The sequence below is a fragment of the Mobula hypostoma genome, chromosome 9 (genome assembly GCF_963921235.1).
Source record: "Mobula hypostoma chromosome 9, sMobHyp1.1, whole genome shotgun sequence".
Taxonomy (NCBI): Eukaryota; Metazoa; Chordata; class Chondrichthyes; order Myliobatiformes; family Myliobatidae; genus Mobula; species Mobula hypostoma.
Genome location: NC_086105.1, coordinates 99040262 through 99058143, shown reverse-complemented (window position 1 = coordinate 99058143; position 17882 = coordinate 99040262). Strand labels below are relative to the sequence as shown.

At 41.3% G+C, this 17882-nt stretch overlaps 1 protein-coding gene across 1 annotated transcript in view; it reads right to left on the bottom strand.

Moving 5' to 3' along the window:
- LOC134351887 (BTB/POZ domain-containing protein KCTD5-like) overlaps positions 1-17882 on the bottom strand; it is a 66381-nt gene that overhangs the window by 25027 nt on the left and 23472 nt on the right. The window contains exons 2-3 of the mRNA XM_063058743.1: positions 6803-6911; positions 6185-6276 (exon numbers count right to left, since the gene is read on the bottom strand). Of these exons, the coding sequence (XP_062914813.1) occupies positions 6185-6276; positions 6803-6911 (201 nt within the window). The remainder of the gene's footprint in view (positions 1-6184; positions 6277-6802; positions 6912-17882) is intronic.

The following is a 17882-nucleotide window of genomic DNA, read 5'->3' as shown; positions in this document are numbered from 1 at the left end:
AGTTCCTTATTTGTTTTGCAACGTAAAGTGACATTGTCAAAGAGGCGCAAGTATATTACCTAACAAACAAGGCGACCGGTAAGATGACAGACGCAGCAGCTTCTATGGGGCCAACCAAGGTGTTAATGTCTTTTCTAAAAATGTATTTTTTATGATCACAAGACCCTGCTGGACATTAGGAACTTAAAGAACTGCCGGTCTACCCCATCAGCGAGTTGCTCATTGGTGGAGAAACTGTTTAATTGGTGAATGGCAGAGGAGCTGTGTGGCCTCGGTTGTAGTGAGGACTGGGCCTTAAGCTGCAGTGTCACCTGTTTGCAGTCACCCATGAGCGAGGCAGTCGGTGCACTCCACTGGAGTACTGGAGGTGGTGCTGCTTGCAGCATTCGCTCGGCAGAAGATGATGTATTGTGTTTGATTACAGACCGCTACAACATTCATGGACTCAGGGACTTGGACTGTATATATTTTTTGTGTGACTATATTTCATTGCTGTTTTATATGTGCTCTGTGTGCCTTGTGCTGTGTATGACTGTTGGTAAAGTGTTTTGCAAATTGGCCCCCTGAGTAACGTTATTTAGTTTGGCTGTATTCATGTATGGTTAAATAGCAATTAAACTTGAACTTGGCAGTCCTGAAAGAATATTTTTGATCACAGATGCTCTACCATTTTCTACTGCCTTGCAATATGGTCATTATAACATACGACTAAAAAAAATGACCTTTTATGTTATTCTAATTTTGGTCAGACTCTGTCTCAAAGGGACACGGATTTTCACTGTCTAAAGCAAGAACTGAAGACTACTTAGTTATATTTCAGTATCTGCAAGGGAGGCCTGCTGAGAAACTTTGACATAAGCTGAATTCAGGACTTAGTCTGACCAAATAAGCAGCACAATACCTTTATTAAAGTATGGAGTTTAGCTGCCTCTGCGGAAGGCAAGCTTCAGCTTTTCTTGTGCTCTTGGCTGACTTGGCAGTTCCTGATCAGCCACTTCTCCTTTTGCACTGTAATCAGCACTTATATCGACTGCATTAGTCTCTTTCAGAATTCTGACAGTAAAATCTATTTTGAACAGTCACTGTGGTATTCTCAAAATGAATTTAAAATGCTGTTGTGGCCTTTGTACTTAAATGGTCACACTTCTCTTAAATGTTAAAAACATTCAACACATCCTTGCACACTAATTTACAAAACAAAAGCTCCTATATCCAAGCTTATAATCCTGAATATACATATACAAAGTGGTATTCAATATCTACACAACTTGTTGCGAATTTGCTTTCTGCTCCTTACCATTCTATCTTTCTGGGTTTCAAATTCAATCTATTGACTCTGATCAGCTTCTGATATTACTGTCAATTCTTCACATAAAAGGCCCCGAAAAATGGACTAGATATTTAGAAACGAAAAAAATTTGGAGTATATGGTGGAAATATGCTTTTTAAATCTTTAAATTCTCTAAGCCTGACATCTTTCCTGGGGAAATTGCTGGTATTTATACTTTATAGTCACCAAACAACTGATACTAGAACATACAATCATCACAGTGATATTTGATTCTGCGCTTCCCGCACCCTGGAGTACAAATCGATAGTAAATATTAAAAATTTAAATTATAAGTCATAAATAGAAAATAGAAAATGAAAAGTAAGCTAGTGCAAAAAAAACCAAGAGGCAGGTCGGATATTTGGAGGATACAGCCCAGATCAGGGTCAGGATCCGTTCAGCAGTCTTAACACAGTTGGAAAGAAGCTGTTCCCAAATCTGGCCGTACGAGTCTTCAAGCTCCTGAGTCTTCTCCCGGAGGGAAGAGGGACGAAAAGTGTGTTGGCTGGGTGGGTCGTGTCCTTGATTATCCTGGCAGCACTGTTCCGACAGCGTGCGGTGTAAAGTGAGTCCAAGGACGGAAGATTGGTTTCTGTGATGTGCTGCGCCGTGTTCACGATCTTCTGTAGCTTCTTCCGGTCTTGGACAGGACAACTTCCATACCAGGTTGTGATGCACCCCAGAAGAATACTTTCTACGGTGCATCTATAAAAATTAGCGAGTGTTTTAGGGGACAGGTCAAATTTCTTTAGTTTTCTCAGGAAGTAAAGGCGCTGGTGGGCCTTCTTGGTAGTGGACTCTGCTTGGTTGGACCAAGTCAGCTCATTTGTGATATTGACCCTGAGGAACTTAAAGCTTTTGACCTGTACCACTTGCGCACCACCGACGTAAATTGGATCCTGAGGTCCGCTAGTCCTTTTGAAATCAACAACCAATTCCTTCATCTTGCTGACGTTGAGGGATAGGTTATTGTCTTCGCACCATGCCACCAGGTTCTTAATTTCCTCTCTGTACTCAAACTCATCATTACCCGAGATACGGCCTACAATTGTTGTGTCATCAGCAAACTTATATATTGAGTTTGATGGAAACTTGGCTACACAATCATGGGTGTACAGTGAGTACAGCAGGGGGCTGAGTACACAGCCTTGAGGGGCACTAGTGCTCAGAGTGATTGTAGAGGAGAGCTTGTCTCCTAATTTAATAATTAATATTAAATTTTGCACTATACCATTTAGATTCAGATTCATTTATTTATCACATGTACATCAACACATGCACTGAAATGCATCATTTGCATTAACAATCAACACAAGGTAATGATGTGCTGGGTGCAGCCCGCAAGTGTTGCCAAACATTTCACCACTGTTTACCATCAACACCATCTGAAAACGATGGAAATACTCAGCCATCAGGTAGCATCTCCGGATACAGAAATTTGATTAGTGTTTCAGATTGAAGATGTAGAAGTTGCAGAGAAAGAGAGACAAAGAAAGGAGACAACAAAGGGAATCCTGCAATAGGGTGGAGATCAAGAGAGGGGTGACTGAGGGAGAACAGTGAGTGTCTGTTAATTGTAGCTGATCGGTCCGGAGGAGGTATTACAAGGTAGTGAGTGAAAATAGAGAACATAGGAGAAAGAAAAGCAACACATCAAATTGAGAAATATTCACTGGCAATGGTGAAAATCTGGAATAAAACAAGGTTGGAAATACGGCAATTGTGAGAAAAATAAAGTTAACGTTACAGATTTACATCCTTTCCATGTTTATTTTAGGACTTTTATGCCTGAAGAATCCTTCATTATGTGAAAACTTCTTCGGGGTCTGGTCGCTTTTCCATTATTTTGTTACTAAGGCTAAGTGAGAAGTGGACAAGTGGCAGACATGTAGCCTATTGACCCATGCTTTCAGGTTAGAATCACAGCAGATCTGGTTTATTTGACTCGTGATTGTTGGTCAGTACTGCTCTGCTGGTTTGTCAGTGGGAACCTGCTGTGTTCCCCATGCAGTAATGTCATTGCACAAACACCTATTCCGAAGTACATAGTTTACAACCTGATGCCACCATACTTATGCACATTGCTCTCAAAATGGTGGTCTGCTGCTGGGCAGGGGTGTACAGCATGTTTTTTTCCAGGTCCAGTTGTTCCAAGTTAATTACTGAAACTAGTGAAGATATCTTAATGGGATTAATCATCAGAGCTTTCTTTGTATTACTTCAGATTGTACAGCAAGAAGTGAAATGTGCAACCCACCTTTCATGAAGTGAGGAACCATATTAAATAAAATCTATTGTTATACTGAATGTTAATCAGGGGACAACTGGATATGATGTGCTCAAATATGCCAAGTCCAAAGTCGATATTCTACTCCTCTAGCATACACTGGACTTCACTAGAACTAGAAGATTGATGTTCTGCAGTCTTTGGATTCTCCAGTGTAGAAGAGACACTAAAGAGTACCCAATACATTATAGCAGACTGTATGTGGTACAACTGAATTGATATTTCACTTGAAGCTAAGATTTAGTTCGTGGACGATTCGCAGACAAGGCCAGTTGCCGAAGCCCAGAGACTGTGAGTCTCTGAGAGTCCTCTGGGGAAGTCCAAGACCCAGTGTCTGCTAGTCCAAGTCTGCTGGAGGCCGGAGACTGAAGATAGCCTGTCTTGGATTTTAGAGGACTGTGTATATGCATGCGGGGATGGGAGGGATCAATGGGGACGAGTGTGCTCTTGTTGATTTGTGTCACTTGTTGTATTCTGTGTTGTTCTACCAAGCATGGTGGGCATACTATGTTGGTGCTGGAATGTGTGGTGATCCTCATGTGCCGCCCCCAGCGTGTTGCTTGTTAACTCAAATGACACATTTCACTGCACGTTTCGCTGTACATTTGATAAATAAGTATGAATCTGAACTTGAAATAGGAAGGGAGGGCATAAAAAAAAGAAATGTTGTGTCCCTCCCCTCACAGCTTACTCTGAGTCCACTCATCTCCGGAACAATAATTTGGCCTTGGAGAATACATTGATCAGACTCGAGGGTTAAAAAGATTAACCCTCTAGGCTAGGTTGCATTAACTTGACTCGCAGATTCATATTTATTTATCACCTGCACATCAAAACATACAGTGAAATGCATCGTCTGCATTAACCACCGGCACACCCAAAGATGTGCTGGGGGCAGCCAGCAAGTGTCACCATACATTTCAGCGCCAACAGAACATGCTCACAATGCTTGGCAGAACAACACAGGATACAAGAAGCAACAAAACATGAACAATCCAGACCTCTGTTTGGCCTGCAGGCTTTGATCTAGACCTCCAATCAGCCTTCAGGAGACCATCTGGAGGCTTAAGACTCCGGCCCGTCCTCTAATTCCCCCACATCACTGTCCCTAAACTCTAACTCCCCTCTGTCCCAAAACCCATTCCTACAAATCTAAAAAATACTAAGCCTGAGTTACAACCTTACGGAGACCACAGCTTGCCACCATCTTGCCATCAAGCTTTCACTCAAGTTTAAAAGGTGAAAATCATCCTCAACTTTTGAATCGGTTCTGCAGAAATGATTCATGAGTTCTACAGCACTGATATGAATAAGCTATTTCATTAGTAGAAAATATAGATCCACAGCATAATCATAAAAGCAATAATAGGCCATTTGTGAGCAAAGTCTAAAAGCACTTTTCCACACAAATAGTAGAGACATTCAGGAATCTCTTCCCCCAACAGCCTGTAATATGGAGGTGCTTACAATTCTTTTCGGCAAATTTACGTTTGTTTGTTTGACATGGGTGATCATGGTCTTAACTTGACCATGACTGTTCTTGGCAAATTTTTCTACATAAGTAGTTTCCATTACCTTCTTCTGGGCAGTGTCTTTACAATACCGGTGACCCCAGCCATAATCAATATTCTTCAAAGATTGTCTGCCTGGTGTCAGTGGTTGCATAACAAATCAGGAATTGTGATATGCTCATCAATGTAGAAATACAAAATCAAGGTTGGGGGTGGGGCAGGGGAAGTGAGGGGTGTGCTGGTCTATAGGGCCATAAGAAGGCAAGATGTAGATTAAATATAAAAACCTAAACTGGGACAGGGAATGGTAGTTTCTGTTCCAATGTTCCTATTGAAAATGTAACTTTAGAAGGGGAGGGGAGGGAATGTCGACTCAGACCACGAGAGGCCCGCGGCGGGCATTCTCATGCCTTACAATGCGCAGATTGGAAGTCTGTGTGGGGCACCACTCCTCGCACTGACTAGAGCAATGTGTGGTTAAGTGCCTTGCTCAAGGGCACAAACACGCTTCCACAGATGAGGCTCGAACTAGCGACCTTGAGATAATGAGACAAACGCCTTAACCACTTGGCCACATGCCCAACTAAAGTTGCCAAGAACTTTAGAAGACCAATAACAAAAGGCTAAATTTGACCATTCTTAAGAAGTAGTGCCGCTAGACAATATATTTAACATTACTGGGAATACAGTGGACATTTATTCAATTTTAGAATCTGCCTTACCAGTAAATCAGAAGGCTGAAAATCTAATCAGTTGTAATAATGAAGCTACAGTAGCTATTTTGCACATGGCCAGTATAATGGCAGGATTTTTATTTTCAGATATGTGGCTTTTAAACACTCAGTTGGACAGAATGCCTGCATTATATTCATGTGTCAAATGTAAGACTTGATTCCCCAAAATAGCAACCATAGAATATCTCGGGATGCCCTAAGATGGGCATGGAGACTACTATAAAAATGCAAGTCTTTCTTCAACCATGTTGTGTTCCCAAACTCTCCCCACCAGTCCTCAAGAATAATTTCACATTTTTGGATGAGGTTTCTTTTCACTCACCGGTGATGTTTTGGTGTCTCTTTCTCTTATCCTGTCTTTCACTAACTTTATCAGTGATGTGATGTTGTAAAACTCTGCTTCCTCTAGTACACCTGAAAGGAACAAAACAATAATGATGATTCTAAATTATAAACCCTTGCAGAAATTGAAAAGTTCCTTGTAATCATAACTTAATTCTCAACTCTTGGGGTGAAGACAATTTTAAAATACTGCTTTTTACACTGACGCACAAATGATGACGCATCTAAGGCCTGCCTTAGGAATAACATCACAGGCAGAACAAGAAAGGATTTAGTCAAACTCAAAGCTGAGTCTGGTCAGTCAAAAATCTGCTCCTGCTGCATTTTTAATAAAGGTGCATAATACAGTTAAACAAAAGCTGTAGTTGTACCGACAGGATTTAGGGGAAACAGGTAGCGCCACCAACCCGAGTTTAATTTCACCGCTACCTGTATAAAGTTTGTACGTTCTCCCCGTGACTGTGTAGGTTCCCTCCCACATTCCAAGACGTATGAGTTAGTTGGTCACATGGTGTAACTGGGCAGTGCGGGTTCACTGGGCCAGAGAGACCTGGTACAGTACTTTATCTCTAAGCAAAATAAAATGAAAAGGACTTGCCTTCCTCTGCTAAATCTTTATTAATAACCAGCTTCCCATGCCGCAGGTAGTTCAGGATTGGGCCAAAATAGGTGGGATCTCGGTCTATTAGATAGGCACCAGTATCATCCTGAAATTCAAACACAGTCACCTGGTTACAAAAATACTATACTCTGCAGGTACACTCACACACGTTTTTCAGTATACCAATTCATTTAAACTACGGGTCCTCCTCAGGTTATAAGTACCCATTGTAGGCATAGCTCGTACAGTGTTTGGGAGACCGGTGGGATTGATTTTGCCAGCTATCGCAGGTATCCTTTGCCAAATGGAAATTTGGTTTCTGTCTGCATATCTGATTTGTGGACTATGTGGTTTGCAAACAGTTCACAGGAGCAGAACCCTGTCATAAATAGGGGAGGACTTGAATTTAACTTTCTTCCCATCTATCTTCCAGCATACATTGAAATCGAAACGTTCATTAATGTAGACTCTATTGTCCATACCACAACTTGATTAATCCATGAACTTGGTCATGTTCCAATTTATAGAGTCTGCACAATATCGTGTTATCAGATACAGGTGGACCCCGTTTTCTGAACATTCGTTTTACAACACCTCGTTGTTATGAAAGACCTACATTAGTTACCTGTTTTCGCTAACAATCACGAGGAATTTCAAGCAACACACATAAAAGTTGCTGGTGAATGCAGCAGGCCAGGCAGCATCTCTAGGAAGAAGTACAGTTGACCTTTCGGGCCGAGACCCTTCGTCAGGACTAACTGAAAGAAAAGCTAGTAAGAGATTTGAAAGTGGGGGGGGGAGGGGGAGATCCAAAATGATAGAAGACAGGACGGGGAGGGATGGAGCCAAGAGCTGGACAGTTGATTGGCAAAAGGGATATGAGAGGATCATGGGACAGGAGGCCTAGGGAGAAAGAAAAGGGGGGGGGGAAGAGCCCAGAGGATGGGCAAGGGGTATAGTGAGAGGGACAGAGGGAGAAAAAGGAGAGAGAGAGAAAAAGAATGTGTGTATATAAATAAATAACGGATGGGGTATGAGGGGGAGGTGGGGCATTAGCGGAAGTTAGAGAAGTCAATGTTCATGCCATCAGGTTGGAGGCTACCCAGACGGAATATAAGGTGTTGTTCCTCCAACCTGAGTGTGGCATCATCTTTACAGTAGAGGAGACCGTGGATAGACATATCAGAATGGGAATGGGACGTGGAATTAAAATGTGTGGCCACTGGGAGATCCTGCTTTCTCTGGCGGGCAGAGCGTAGGTGTTCAGCAAAACGATCTCCCAGTCTGCGCTGGATCTCCCCCTCCCCCTCCCACTTTCAAATCTCTTACTAACTCTTCTTTCAGTTAGTCCTGACGAAGGATCTCCGCCCGAAACTTCGACTGTACCTCTTCCTAGAGATGCTGCCTGGCCTGCTGTGTTCACCAGCAACCTTTATGTGTGTTCACTAACAGAAGGTGTTTTCACTGTTACGAGAAAAGGCAGTGCACGCCTGAGCAGCCAAGCTCCTCCCCTGGAACTGCATTCTAGCCGGCATTGCTTAAACAGGTGCTTTATCTCGATTTATTTTGTGCATCTGTTAGCAAGATGAGTTCTAAGGTATCGGAAAAGCCTAAAAGAGCTCATAAGGGTGTTACACTTAGCGTAAAACTAGACATAATTAAGCATTTCGATCGTGGTGAATGAAGTACGGACATTATCCGTGCATTGAACTTGCCTGCGTCCACTATTCGCATTATTGTTACGTAGAGAGAAAGAATTTTGGAAGCTGCCAATGTTACTGTTGGTTCTGCTCGTAGCAAAGTGGTCTCTCTTAATCTGCATCCAATAATGGATAAAAAGAAAAGTCTATTGCTTGAGTAGATTGATGGGTGTACAAAGCATGCTGTTCCGTTACATTTTCTCATACTTAAGGAGAAATTAGTCAGTCTTTTTAATAAGCTGAAACAGAAAGCACTGGATGATGGTGATGAAAGTGGAATTTAAAGGTATTCATGGGTGGTTTGATCGGTTTCTGAGGCGAGGGCAGCTTCATAGTTTAAGCAGTGGTCCCCAACCTCCGGGCTGCCAACTGATAAGTTGCCGTGAAGAATGCAGCGGTACAGCGGTAGTCGGAACACACCCAGCACATCTTTAAGAAAAAAGCCGAAATAAACAAGCTAATTAATTAGGTGCCACCCGGCACGTAAATGTCGGCCCAGATCAGAGGCGATTGCTGATTGCGTCAGGTGGTTATTTGTATAAGCAAGTGTTTAACTGTGACGAAACTGCAATTTATTGGAGTCTTCCCAATTCCAGTAAGTGAAACTACACTGTACATACATTATTTCTACTTCATATAGGCTGTGTATTTTTATGTGTTATTTGGTATGATTTGGCAGCTTCATAGTTTACTGGAGAGAGTGTTCCTGCTGAGAGCACTTCCGTGAGATTTTCGCTGCGCTAGACAGTGCTGCAGAAAAGTATTTCTACTTTATATAGGCTGTGCATTTATCATACCATTCCTGCTTTTACTATATGTTACTGTTATTTTAGGTTTTATGTGTTATTTGGCATGATTTGGTAGGTTATTTTTTGGGTCTGGGAACGCTCAAAAGTTTTTCCCTTATTAATAAATGGTAATTGCTTATTCGCTTTATGACATTCCGGCTTACGAACCGTTTCATAGGAACGCTCTACCTTCGGATAGCGGGGGAAACCTGTAATTTGTTTATTGCAATTAAACCTTTACTACAATAGTTCTTTTATCCAAAGATCTACTCAGCAAATAGTGGAATCTATGCCTTTGAACCCTACACAAGCAAGATTCCATACATTCAGAGTATATTTCAGTATAGTATCATGGTTGCACGCAATCAGTGATGAGATGTTAAATAGCATAGTATCTTGATGAAGGGTCTCAGCCCAAAATGTCAACTGTTTATTCCTCTTCATAGATGCTGCCTGGCCTGGTAAGTTCCAGCATCTTGTACATGTGTCTCTGGATTTCCAGCATCTGAAAGACCTCTTGTGTTTATGAACAGCAGCCTAGTTTCCTCTCGGGTGCTAACAAGAAATTCCACTATCTGAAAAATTGCAAGAGTTTCCTTCGATCCCCTGATCAATACAGGACATTAATTATCCTTTCTTTAACCTCAGTAGTTTTGCAAGACTTTACTCATGGAAATTGACAGATACAACAATTTTTACACTTGAAAACTAATTGAAGGTACTTCCGGGAAACCCAAAAGATGCTACAGATATATTAAAGTTGACAGGGATTGAAAACATTTGGCTGACTGCAATGCAGGTAGTGAGAGCAAAATCTGTATGCAGTAGAATTAAATGAAAAATAAAGAACAGATTTATTTGTCACATGTACATACAGTCAACGACCAAGACTGCAAGTGTTGCCATGCTTCTGCTGCCAACAAAGCATGCCCACAACTTATTAATACTAACCCACTTCTTTGGAATGTGGGAGGAAATCGGAGCACCCAGAGGAAACCCATGTGGAAAATGTACAAACTCCTTAGATAGTGTCGGGAATTGAATCTGAATTGGTGGCATTGTAAAGCATTATGCTAACTGCTATGCTACCATATTGACATACTGTACCAGTAAATTGTATTAATGCTCAATGGCTCGTTATACCAGCTGTTGAATCATTTACATTATTAGGATCCCTCTGACCAAAAAAAATCATACATCTCAAAGGAAGAACGCTAAAATGTGCATTTTTGTTTTGTCTCAATGGATAACTGCAGGGTTTTAAATTAAATATTCAGATTATGGATAAAGAAGGAAGCACACAAGTATTCTGTAATTACAGAAAACAGCTGCTAAGAAATAGTTTATACAGGGAAAAAAAACAAGCGCAGTACACAAGGCATTGTGCTGATATTGCGTGTATCAGTACTTGAATGGATGGCAACATGCCACTGGGAACAATCTGCAGGTCAACTACACCACATAAAGTGAATCTGTTCACTGTGCCACAATATTACCCCAGCCTGCCAGTTGTTAACAAGAAAAAATGGGCAAGAACATGAAACGTAGAACTGAAAGAGGACAATATGATCTAGTCTAATCCAAAATCTCAGAATTTCGATAACACCTTCGAGAGCATTGACTCAGCGGTCCCTCCAAGGGCAGAGGCTTCGAATCCAGTGGCCCCTCCGATGATCACTCGCTCTCTTCCCCATTTGACTTGATGTTTCAATCGTCCTCGATGCTTTAATTGATGAGAAACGTAGTCAATTGTGGCTCCTTGTCATATCTCTGAGTTTTTCTGCGTGGTAGCTCGTGCTCACATTTCTCTCCTGGAATTTTCTCGGGGACAGTAGACCTCATTCAATTGAACTAGAGGCTGTAAGTCACGGCCTCCAACAGTTTCAAAGACAAAGTTAAGATAAAAAGAATAAGTAGAAGACATAGAAAAACTGATATGACTGACTATCTGGAAGACGTCGCCCGAGGACTCAATGTTTGCTGGCGCTATCTTGACCGGAATGAGTTATCTCAAGGTCTTAACTCCAATAAAGTGCATGTAATGAAATCACTGAATGCAAATGGAACATGAAGATAGGAGATCTGAAAATATAATCTTTCCAACTCTGAAGCATCTGCTGAATGTTAAATTTAAAAAAAAAATGTAATATGAATGAGGGAATTATTGCTATGAGGGGCAACACGGTAATAGAGTGCTAGCTGTAAGATCAGGGTTCAATTCCTGCCACTGTCAGCAAGGAGTGTGTATGTTCTCCCCGTGACCTTGTGGGTTTCCTCCGAGTGCTTCGGTTTCCTCCCACAGTCCAAACATATACAAGTTAGTAAGTCGTGGCATGCTATACTGAAATGCAAGTACAACTCCTATTATCCACTATCCAATTGTTTTGAAACTGCAGTGGTTCAGCATCTGACTCACTGGATGTTGATTCTATATTCTCCCTAAAACAGTGGACCCTAGTTACCATGTTCCTTGTAAAGTCACTGAGGACCTGGTTCCCACCTTCCCTTTAAACCCACAGGGGCCGTAGTCCTTCGATCCTTTAAATTTAAAAAATTAAAGAGGTGTCCTAATGCTTGCACACTGTTGAAACTCAATCAGTTCAGTGGAAAGTTGGTACTGCTGTACTATGTAACTTGTAAACAAACTGAATTAAGAACATGTTAGGGTAATATACAATAGTCCAGGAAATCTGCCACTCTGGTACCAAGGTCCCTGGTCTGCCAGATTAAACAAGTTTTACTAAACTTTCCCAGAAGATGTGAAATTTTGATTGGGACATAAAACCCAAGGTAGATTTCTACTTCTTAACTTTTGCATTCTAACTTGCTTCCATGGCCTTTGTTCTTCATCAATTACGTTTTAAGCGGGTAATCTGAGTGCTACCAAACAATGAGATTTGAGCAAATTTTAGCTGAGTTCTATCATCCAAATTAGGGTGCACGTTTTTCTCGTGACAGCATGAGCTTCTTCCTACTGCTCTGGTTTCCTCCCATAATCCAAGGATGTACCATTTGGTAGGCGAATTGGGCATTGTAATTTGTCCTGTGATTAGGCTAAAGTTAAATAGGTGGGTTGCTGGGTGGTGTGGCTAGTTGGGCTAGAGGGATCTGTTTCAAGCTGCAACTCTAAATAAACAAACTCCAAACTTCCCAGTAGATCACTGGATAGCTCCAGCAAAGAAAATGTTGTGTTGATTGAAGAATAAGATGGGGGGAATGAGCTAAAAGTGGCAAATGAAATTCAGTACTAGTATAGCATAGCAGAGGAATTAAGGGTTAGGCACATACATGGAGCTGAGTCCAAGGCCAGATCATCCATGATTTCACTGAACGATGCAGCAGGCTCGACAGGCCAAATGGCCGATCCTTGCTCCTAATTCTTAAGTTCTTATTAACAAGGAACAGCATTTTGTTTAAAATGCAGCAGAAAATTTATTGTGAATGGAACTATATACAGTGCTGTGAAATTCTGAGAGTAAAAAAAGAAAATTACTGAAATTCTAAGCTTTACATGAGGTATGGGAGATAAAAGCCAGAACAAAATAATAAAGCTTTAAGAGCTGGAATACTTTAAGCAGTATTGGGACCCATACCATACAACTACTTCTCTCCTTGTAGACATTGCTTTGTCTGCTGAGTATTGTTTTTGGATTCAAATTAATGAGCTTTGATTTGGAAAGTCGATGCTCTGATGAATTAAATCCTGCTCTGAAGTTTGCCAAGTCAGCATTACACATGCTTCACTAAGCAAACTAAAAACTCAAAGTAGGAGGTAAAAGAGGCAGGTGCATAATGCTTGTGAAATTGATTGTATCAATGAAATTATCATGAAATGACCAACCTACTTACCAAGAGAGTTCTCCTCCCATGATCCGAACTGCAGGTTATAAGCTGCCAAAGGCTGACATTAAGCAGGTACAAGAGATACTGAGTGCCACCGTCAGCAAACGAGAAAAAGCCACCCCAACGCCTTTCAAATCATTGTCGGAGACTTAAATCAGGCTTGTTTGAAGGAACCTCTGCCCAATTATCATCAAAATAAAACCTGCAGCACTAAGGGTCCCAACACACTCAAACACGGCTACACTACCATTAGGGATACCACTCCATGCCTAGACCGCATTTCAGGTAACCTGATCACTTGGCTGCCCTCCTCCTACCTGCATACAGGCAGAGGCTAAAGGGCAAAGCTCCAGAGATTAGGACAACAAAGAGGTGGTCGAGGAAGGCAAAGGAGTGGCTATGGGAATGCTTCCAGTTGACGGACCGGGCCATGTTCAAGGACTCAGAGGATCTGAACGAATACACCACAGCTGTCACAGACTTTATAAAAATAATTGTCAACAAGTGTGTCCCCACAATACCACTCAGAATCTTGCCGGATTTAGAAACTCTGGATGAACCGTGAAATCTACAATCTGCTGAGGGTCAGATCAGTGACATTCAGATACAAAAGGTCTAGGTGATCCCCAGAAAACAATCTCATGTGCAATGTGCCAATTCTGGACTAAACTTGAATCACTGAAGGATATTCGACAGCTGTGGCAGGGCTTTAATGCCATCACCTCTTACAATGTGAAACCATACAACACAGGTAACATTAAGGCTTTGCTTCCAGATGATCTCAATGCCTTTTATGCTCACTTTGACTGGCATAACATGGAGGCACCTTCATGAATTCCCATCGCCTCTGACGACCCTGTGATTTCAGCTTCCGAGGCCAATGTAACAGCATCCTTCAGGAAGGTGAACCCACCGAAAGCATCTAGGCCAAATGGGTACCTAGCCAAGGACTGAAGACCTGTGCTGATTGACTGCCTGGAGTGTTCACTGATATCTTTAACCCTTCGATTTGGCAGTCTGATGTATCCATCTGCTTCAAGAAGGCTTCAGTTATATCCATGCTTAGGAAGAATGTGGTAACCTGTCTCAATGACTAACATTCACAGTGATGAATTGCTTTGAAGGTTGGTGATTGTAATACATCTACTTCTGCCTGAGAAGCAACTTCTACTCCAGTTTGCTATCACAACAGGTCAACAGCAGATGTCATTTCGTTGACTCTTCACTCAACTCTAGAACATCCGGACAGCAAAGATACATGCATCAGCATGCTCTTCACCTCGGTTTTCAATGCTATAATATAAGCATCAAGACATTTGCCTCAATACCTCCTTGTGCAATTGGATCCTTGATTTCCTCATTTGCAGACCAGTCAGTTTGGACTAGCAAGAACACCTCCTCCACAATCTCCATCTCAAGTCTGTGGCACAGGTCCCTGCTCAACTTGCTTTATACTTATGACTGTGTGGCTAAGCACAACTCCAATGCCATATTTACGTTCACTGGTGACATCACTGTTGTGGTGAAGGATCAGTTTATAGGAGGGAGATTGAAAGTCTGGCTGAGCGATGTCACCAGAACCACAATGTCAGCAAAACCAAGGAGATGATTAGTAACTTCAGGAGGAAGAAACTGGAATCCATGAACCAGTCCTCACTGGGGGATTAGAGATAGAGAGGTTCAGTAACTTTAAATTCCTCAGTGTTATCATCTCAAGTTTTGCCCTGGATCCAGCACATACGTGCCATCATGAAGAAAGCACAGCAGTACTTCTATTTTCTTCGAAGTTTGTTTAGATTAGACATGTCATCTAAAACTTTGACAAAATTCTATAGATGTGTGGTGGAGAATATATTGACTGGTGGCATCATGGACTGGTCTGGAAACACCAAAGTCCTTTAATGGAAAAGCCTACAAAATGTAGTGGACATGGCCCAGTTCATCATGGGCAAAGCCCTCCCCAACACCTAGCACATCTATACGCGGCACTGTCACAGGAAAGCAGCATCCATCATCAAAGATGCTCACCATCCAGACCATGTTCTCTTCTCACTGCTGCCATTAGGAAGAGGGTACAGGAGCCTTGGGACTCACACCATCAGGTTCAGGAACAGTTATTCCCCCTCAACCATCAGGCTCTTGAACCACAGGGGATAACTTCACTCGCCCCACCACTGAACTGTTCCCACAAACTATGGACTCACTTTCAAGTTTCATCTCATGTTCTTGATATTTATTGCTTAATTATTATTATTTACTTGATTTTTCTTTTTGTACTTGCAGTTTATCGCCTTTTGTACAATGGTGCTTGTCCATCCTTCTGGGTTCAGTCTTTCATTGATTCTATTGTGTTTCTTGTATTTACTGTGAATGCCTATAAGAAAATGAATCTCAGGATTGTATAAGGTGACATATGCCCTTTGATAATAAACTTTGATGCTTTCCAACATTTTCCATTTTACCAGTCACAATCTAGTCACAAAATGAAAATTCTCATACTTTCAGCATGATTTGCTCCTCTCTTATTATTGATCACATTCTAATATCCTTTTAGCATTGATTCCCTCTGGGTTGTTGCAATATTAATCCAAAATACAGTAGGAAAAATAGCAGGAAAGCCATGGGTGGAACAAAACTGTGCTATTAGTGCTGAGTACGACTATACATAAAGCAGACAAGAATGGAAATCGCAAGCTTGCATTAGCCTTAACTGCCCATTCCAAAAATGCATTACACCGTCAAATAAAATACAGCCACTCGTAGAAATATGCTTCAGGAGATTCCTTAATGACACATTTTACAGAGAATTAATATATTGCTGCAACGCTAACAAGATGGCTGCATATAAGCAGATAGTTCTTAGGTAGGTTTTACTATAAGATAAGCTAGAAGGTGCTTTTGAAGACTCCATGGATTTTCATCACACCAAGAAATAACACCCCCCTGCTCTAGCTGATTTTTGTAAATGCCAGCTTTGTTCGTTCTATTTGAATAATTCATTTCTCTCTCACACACACATAATGCACACTGAGTTTATCCAATAAACTCAGCTACAACAGCACTTGGTCCTTGGTGTTTCAAGACCATGGATTTTTACAGATCGGGAGAAAAACAGAACAAGTACACGGGCAAAAGTGCTCCCTGTCAATGACCTAGACCCTCGTGATGAGAAGCTCTCAGCATTGCAGTAGCTGGTATAGGTTTGGCCATATTCCATAACTGTGAAGAGCAATGACAAAAAATACCCACGGTGGTATTTGCCTCATTGCTACAATGCATGTGGCTGTGTCATTGCATGGGCCTTGGATACCTATGTGTTGAGATTCCATTTATTCTCAGCACTGCTCAGGATGTCTCTGTCCGTTTTGTCTCAAAATTTTCAATTTAATTGTTCTACACTACCTATCCCTAGTAGGATACTTTATCCAGAAGAACCTTTGCTTATAAATGAATTACTCAGGGACCTGAACATAATGCTATCTGATTTCTACAGGAAAGAGAGACAGTACACCCAACAGGGTGGCTCCCAAGTTTTTCTTACAGTACGTCTCTTAGGTATAGTTTTCAAACAAGCACCAAGATGTTGCTTGGTATAGTGGCTTCTATGGAATATTGGCACAGCACACTGCCGGACTGGAAATGAGACCATTGCCCATCTCCTTGAAGAATACATCTCTGCCAGGAATACCCAAGAAGAGATGTAAGGGTGTTTGTGAGATCCACCGTGAGCAGCTGCACCCTGTGTTATTCAGACTGTTCCCAGAGACAAACTGGGACAAACATCAACTGTACTGGGAAGCCATCAACATAGTAAAGAAAATCCTTTAGGATGTCCAAAATTCCCAAACCAGTGTGTTCTCCACGACTAAGTGCCTCAAACTGGCACATTTAAAGGCCCAGGAACATGCTAAAGTTGGATACCAACTATAGAGGATGTATGGGCAAGGGCTGGTTTAAAATTCATTGAAATCTGTATTAAAGCCCCAAGACCTATTTGATTTGTTGTAAATGAACAATAACTGATGATGCATTATTGTTAAAACAGGAAAATAGCACATTGTGAAAATGTTAAACATTCAGCATTAAATACTTCTAAATTTTCAACAGAATATATTCTGAAGTTTTTTTAAAAAGAGCAGGAAGTGGTCAGGCTGCTTTCTACACCAGCACCAGCTTTCTGAAAATTGCTCATTCAGTCTGTGCTTTTTCCACCACATACATTAAGTTTTCTTAATTACTAATTGCTTCTAGATTCTTTTTAAGTCCGATTATGAAATTTGCTTTATCCCCACTTGTGAAAAGGTAATCTGCATTGTAAAATTCTCCACATACTATAAACCTAACTTTGATACTGAGTTTACAAGTGAGATATCAGCACACCTGGAATCAACTCCCAAATTGAGAATCAATGTCTTTAGAGTCAAAAAAATTGGTCACAGGCACAGGGTGAAATCATATTTCAGCAACCCTTTCCTCCTGGAAACAGTATTAAAGGGCAGGAAACTAAAATCCAAGTGTTACAGCCACAGAAGGAATTACTTAACATAACACCATTTGTTCTCTCATACCAAGGTACAATTGTTTTTAAAAAAAAAACACATTTCTTTCCATTGCAAATCCACAAATCATTTGCTGGACCAACAGTGGAAAAAGGATGCAATAAATAACCTGTAAATTCCCTACTGTATGAAAATGGCTACAACACTTAGACACACATTTCATCATTCATTATCAAATTCTTCCATT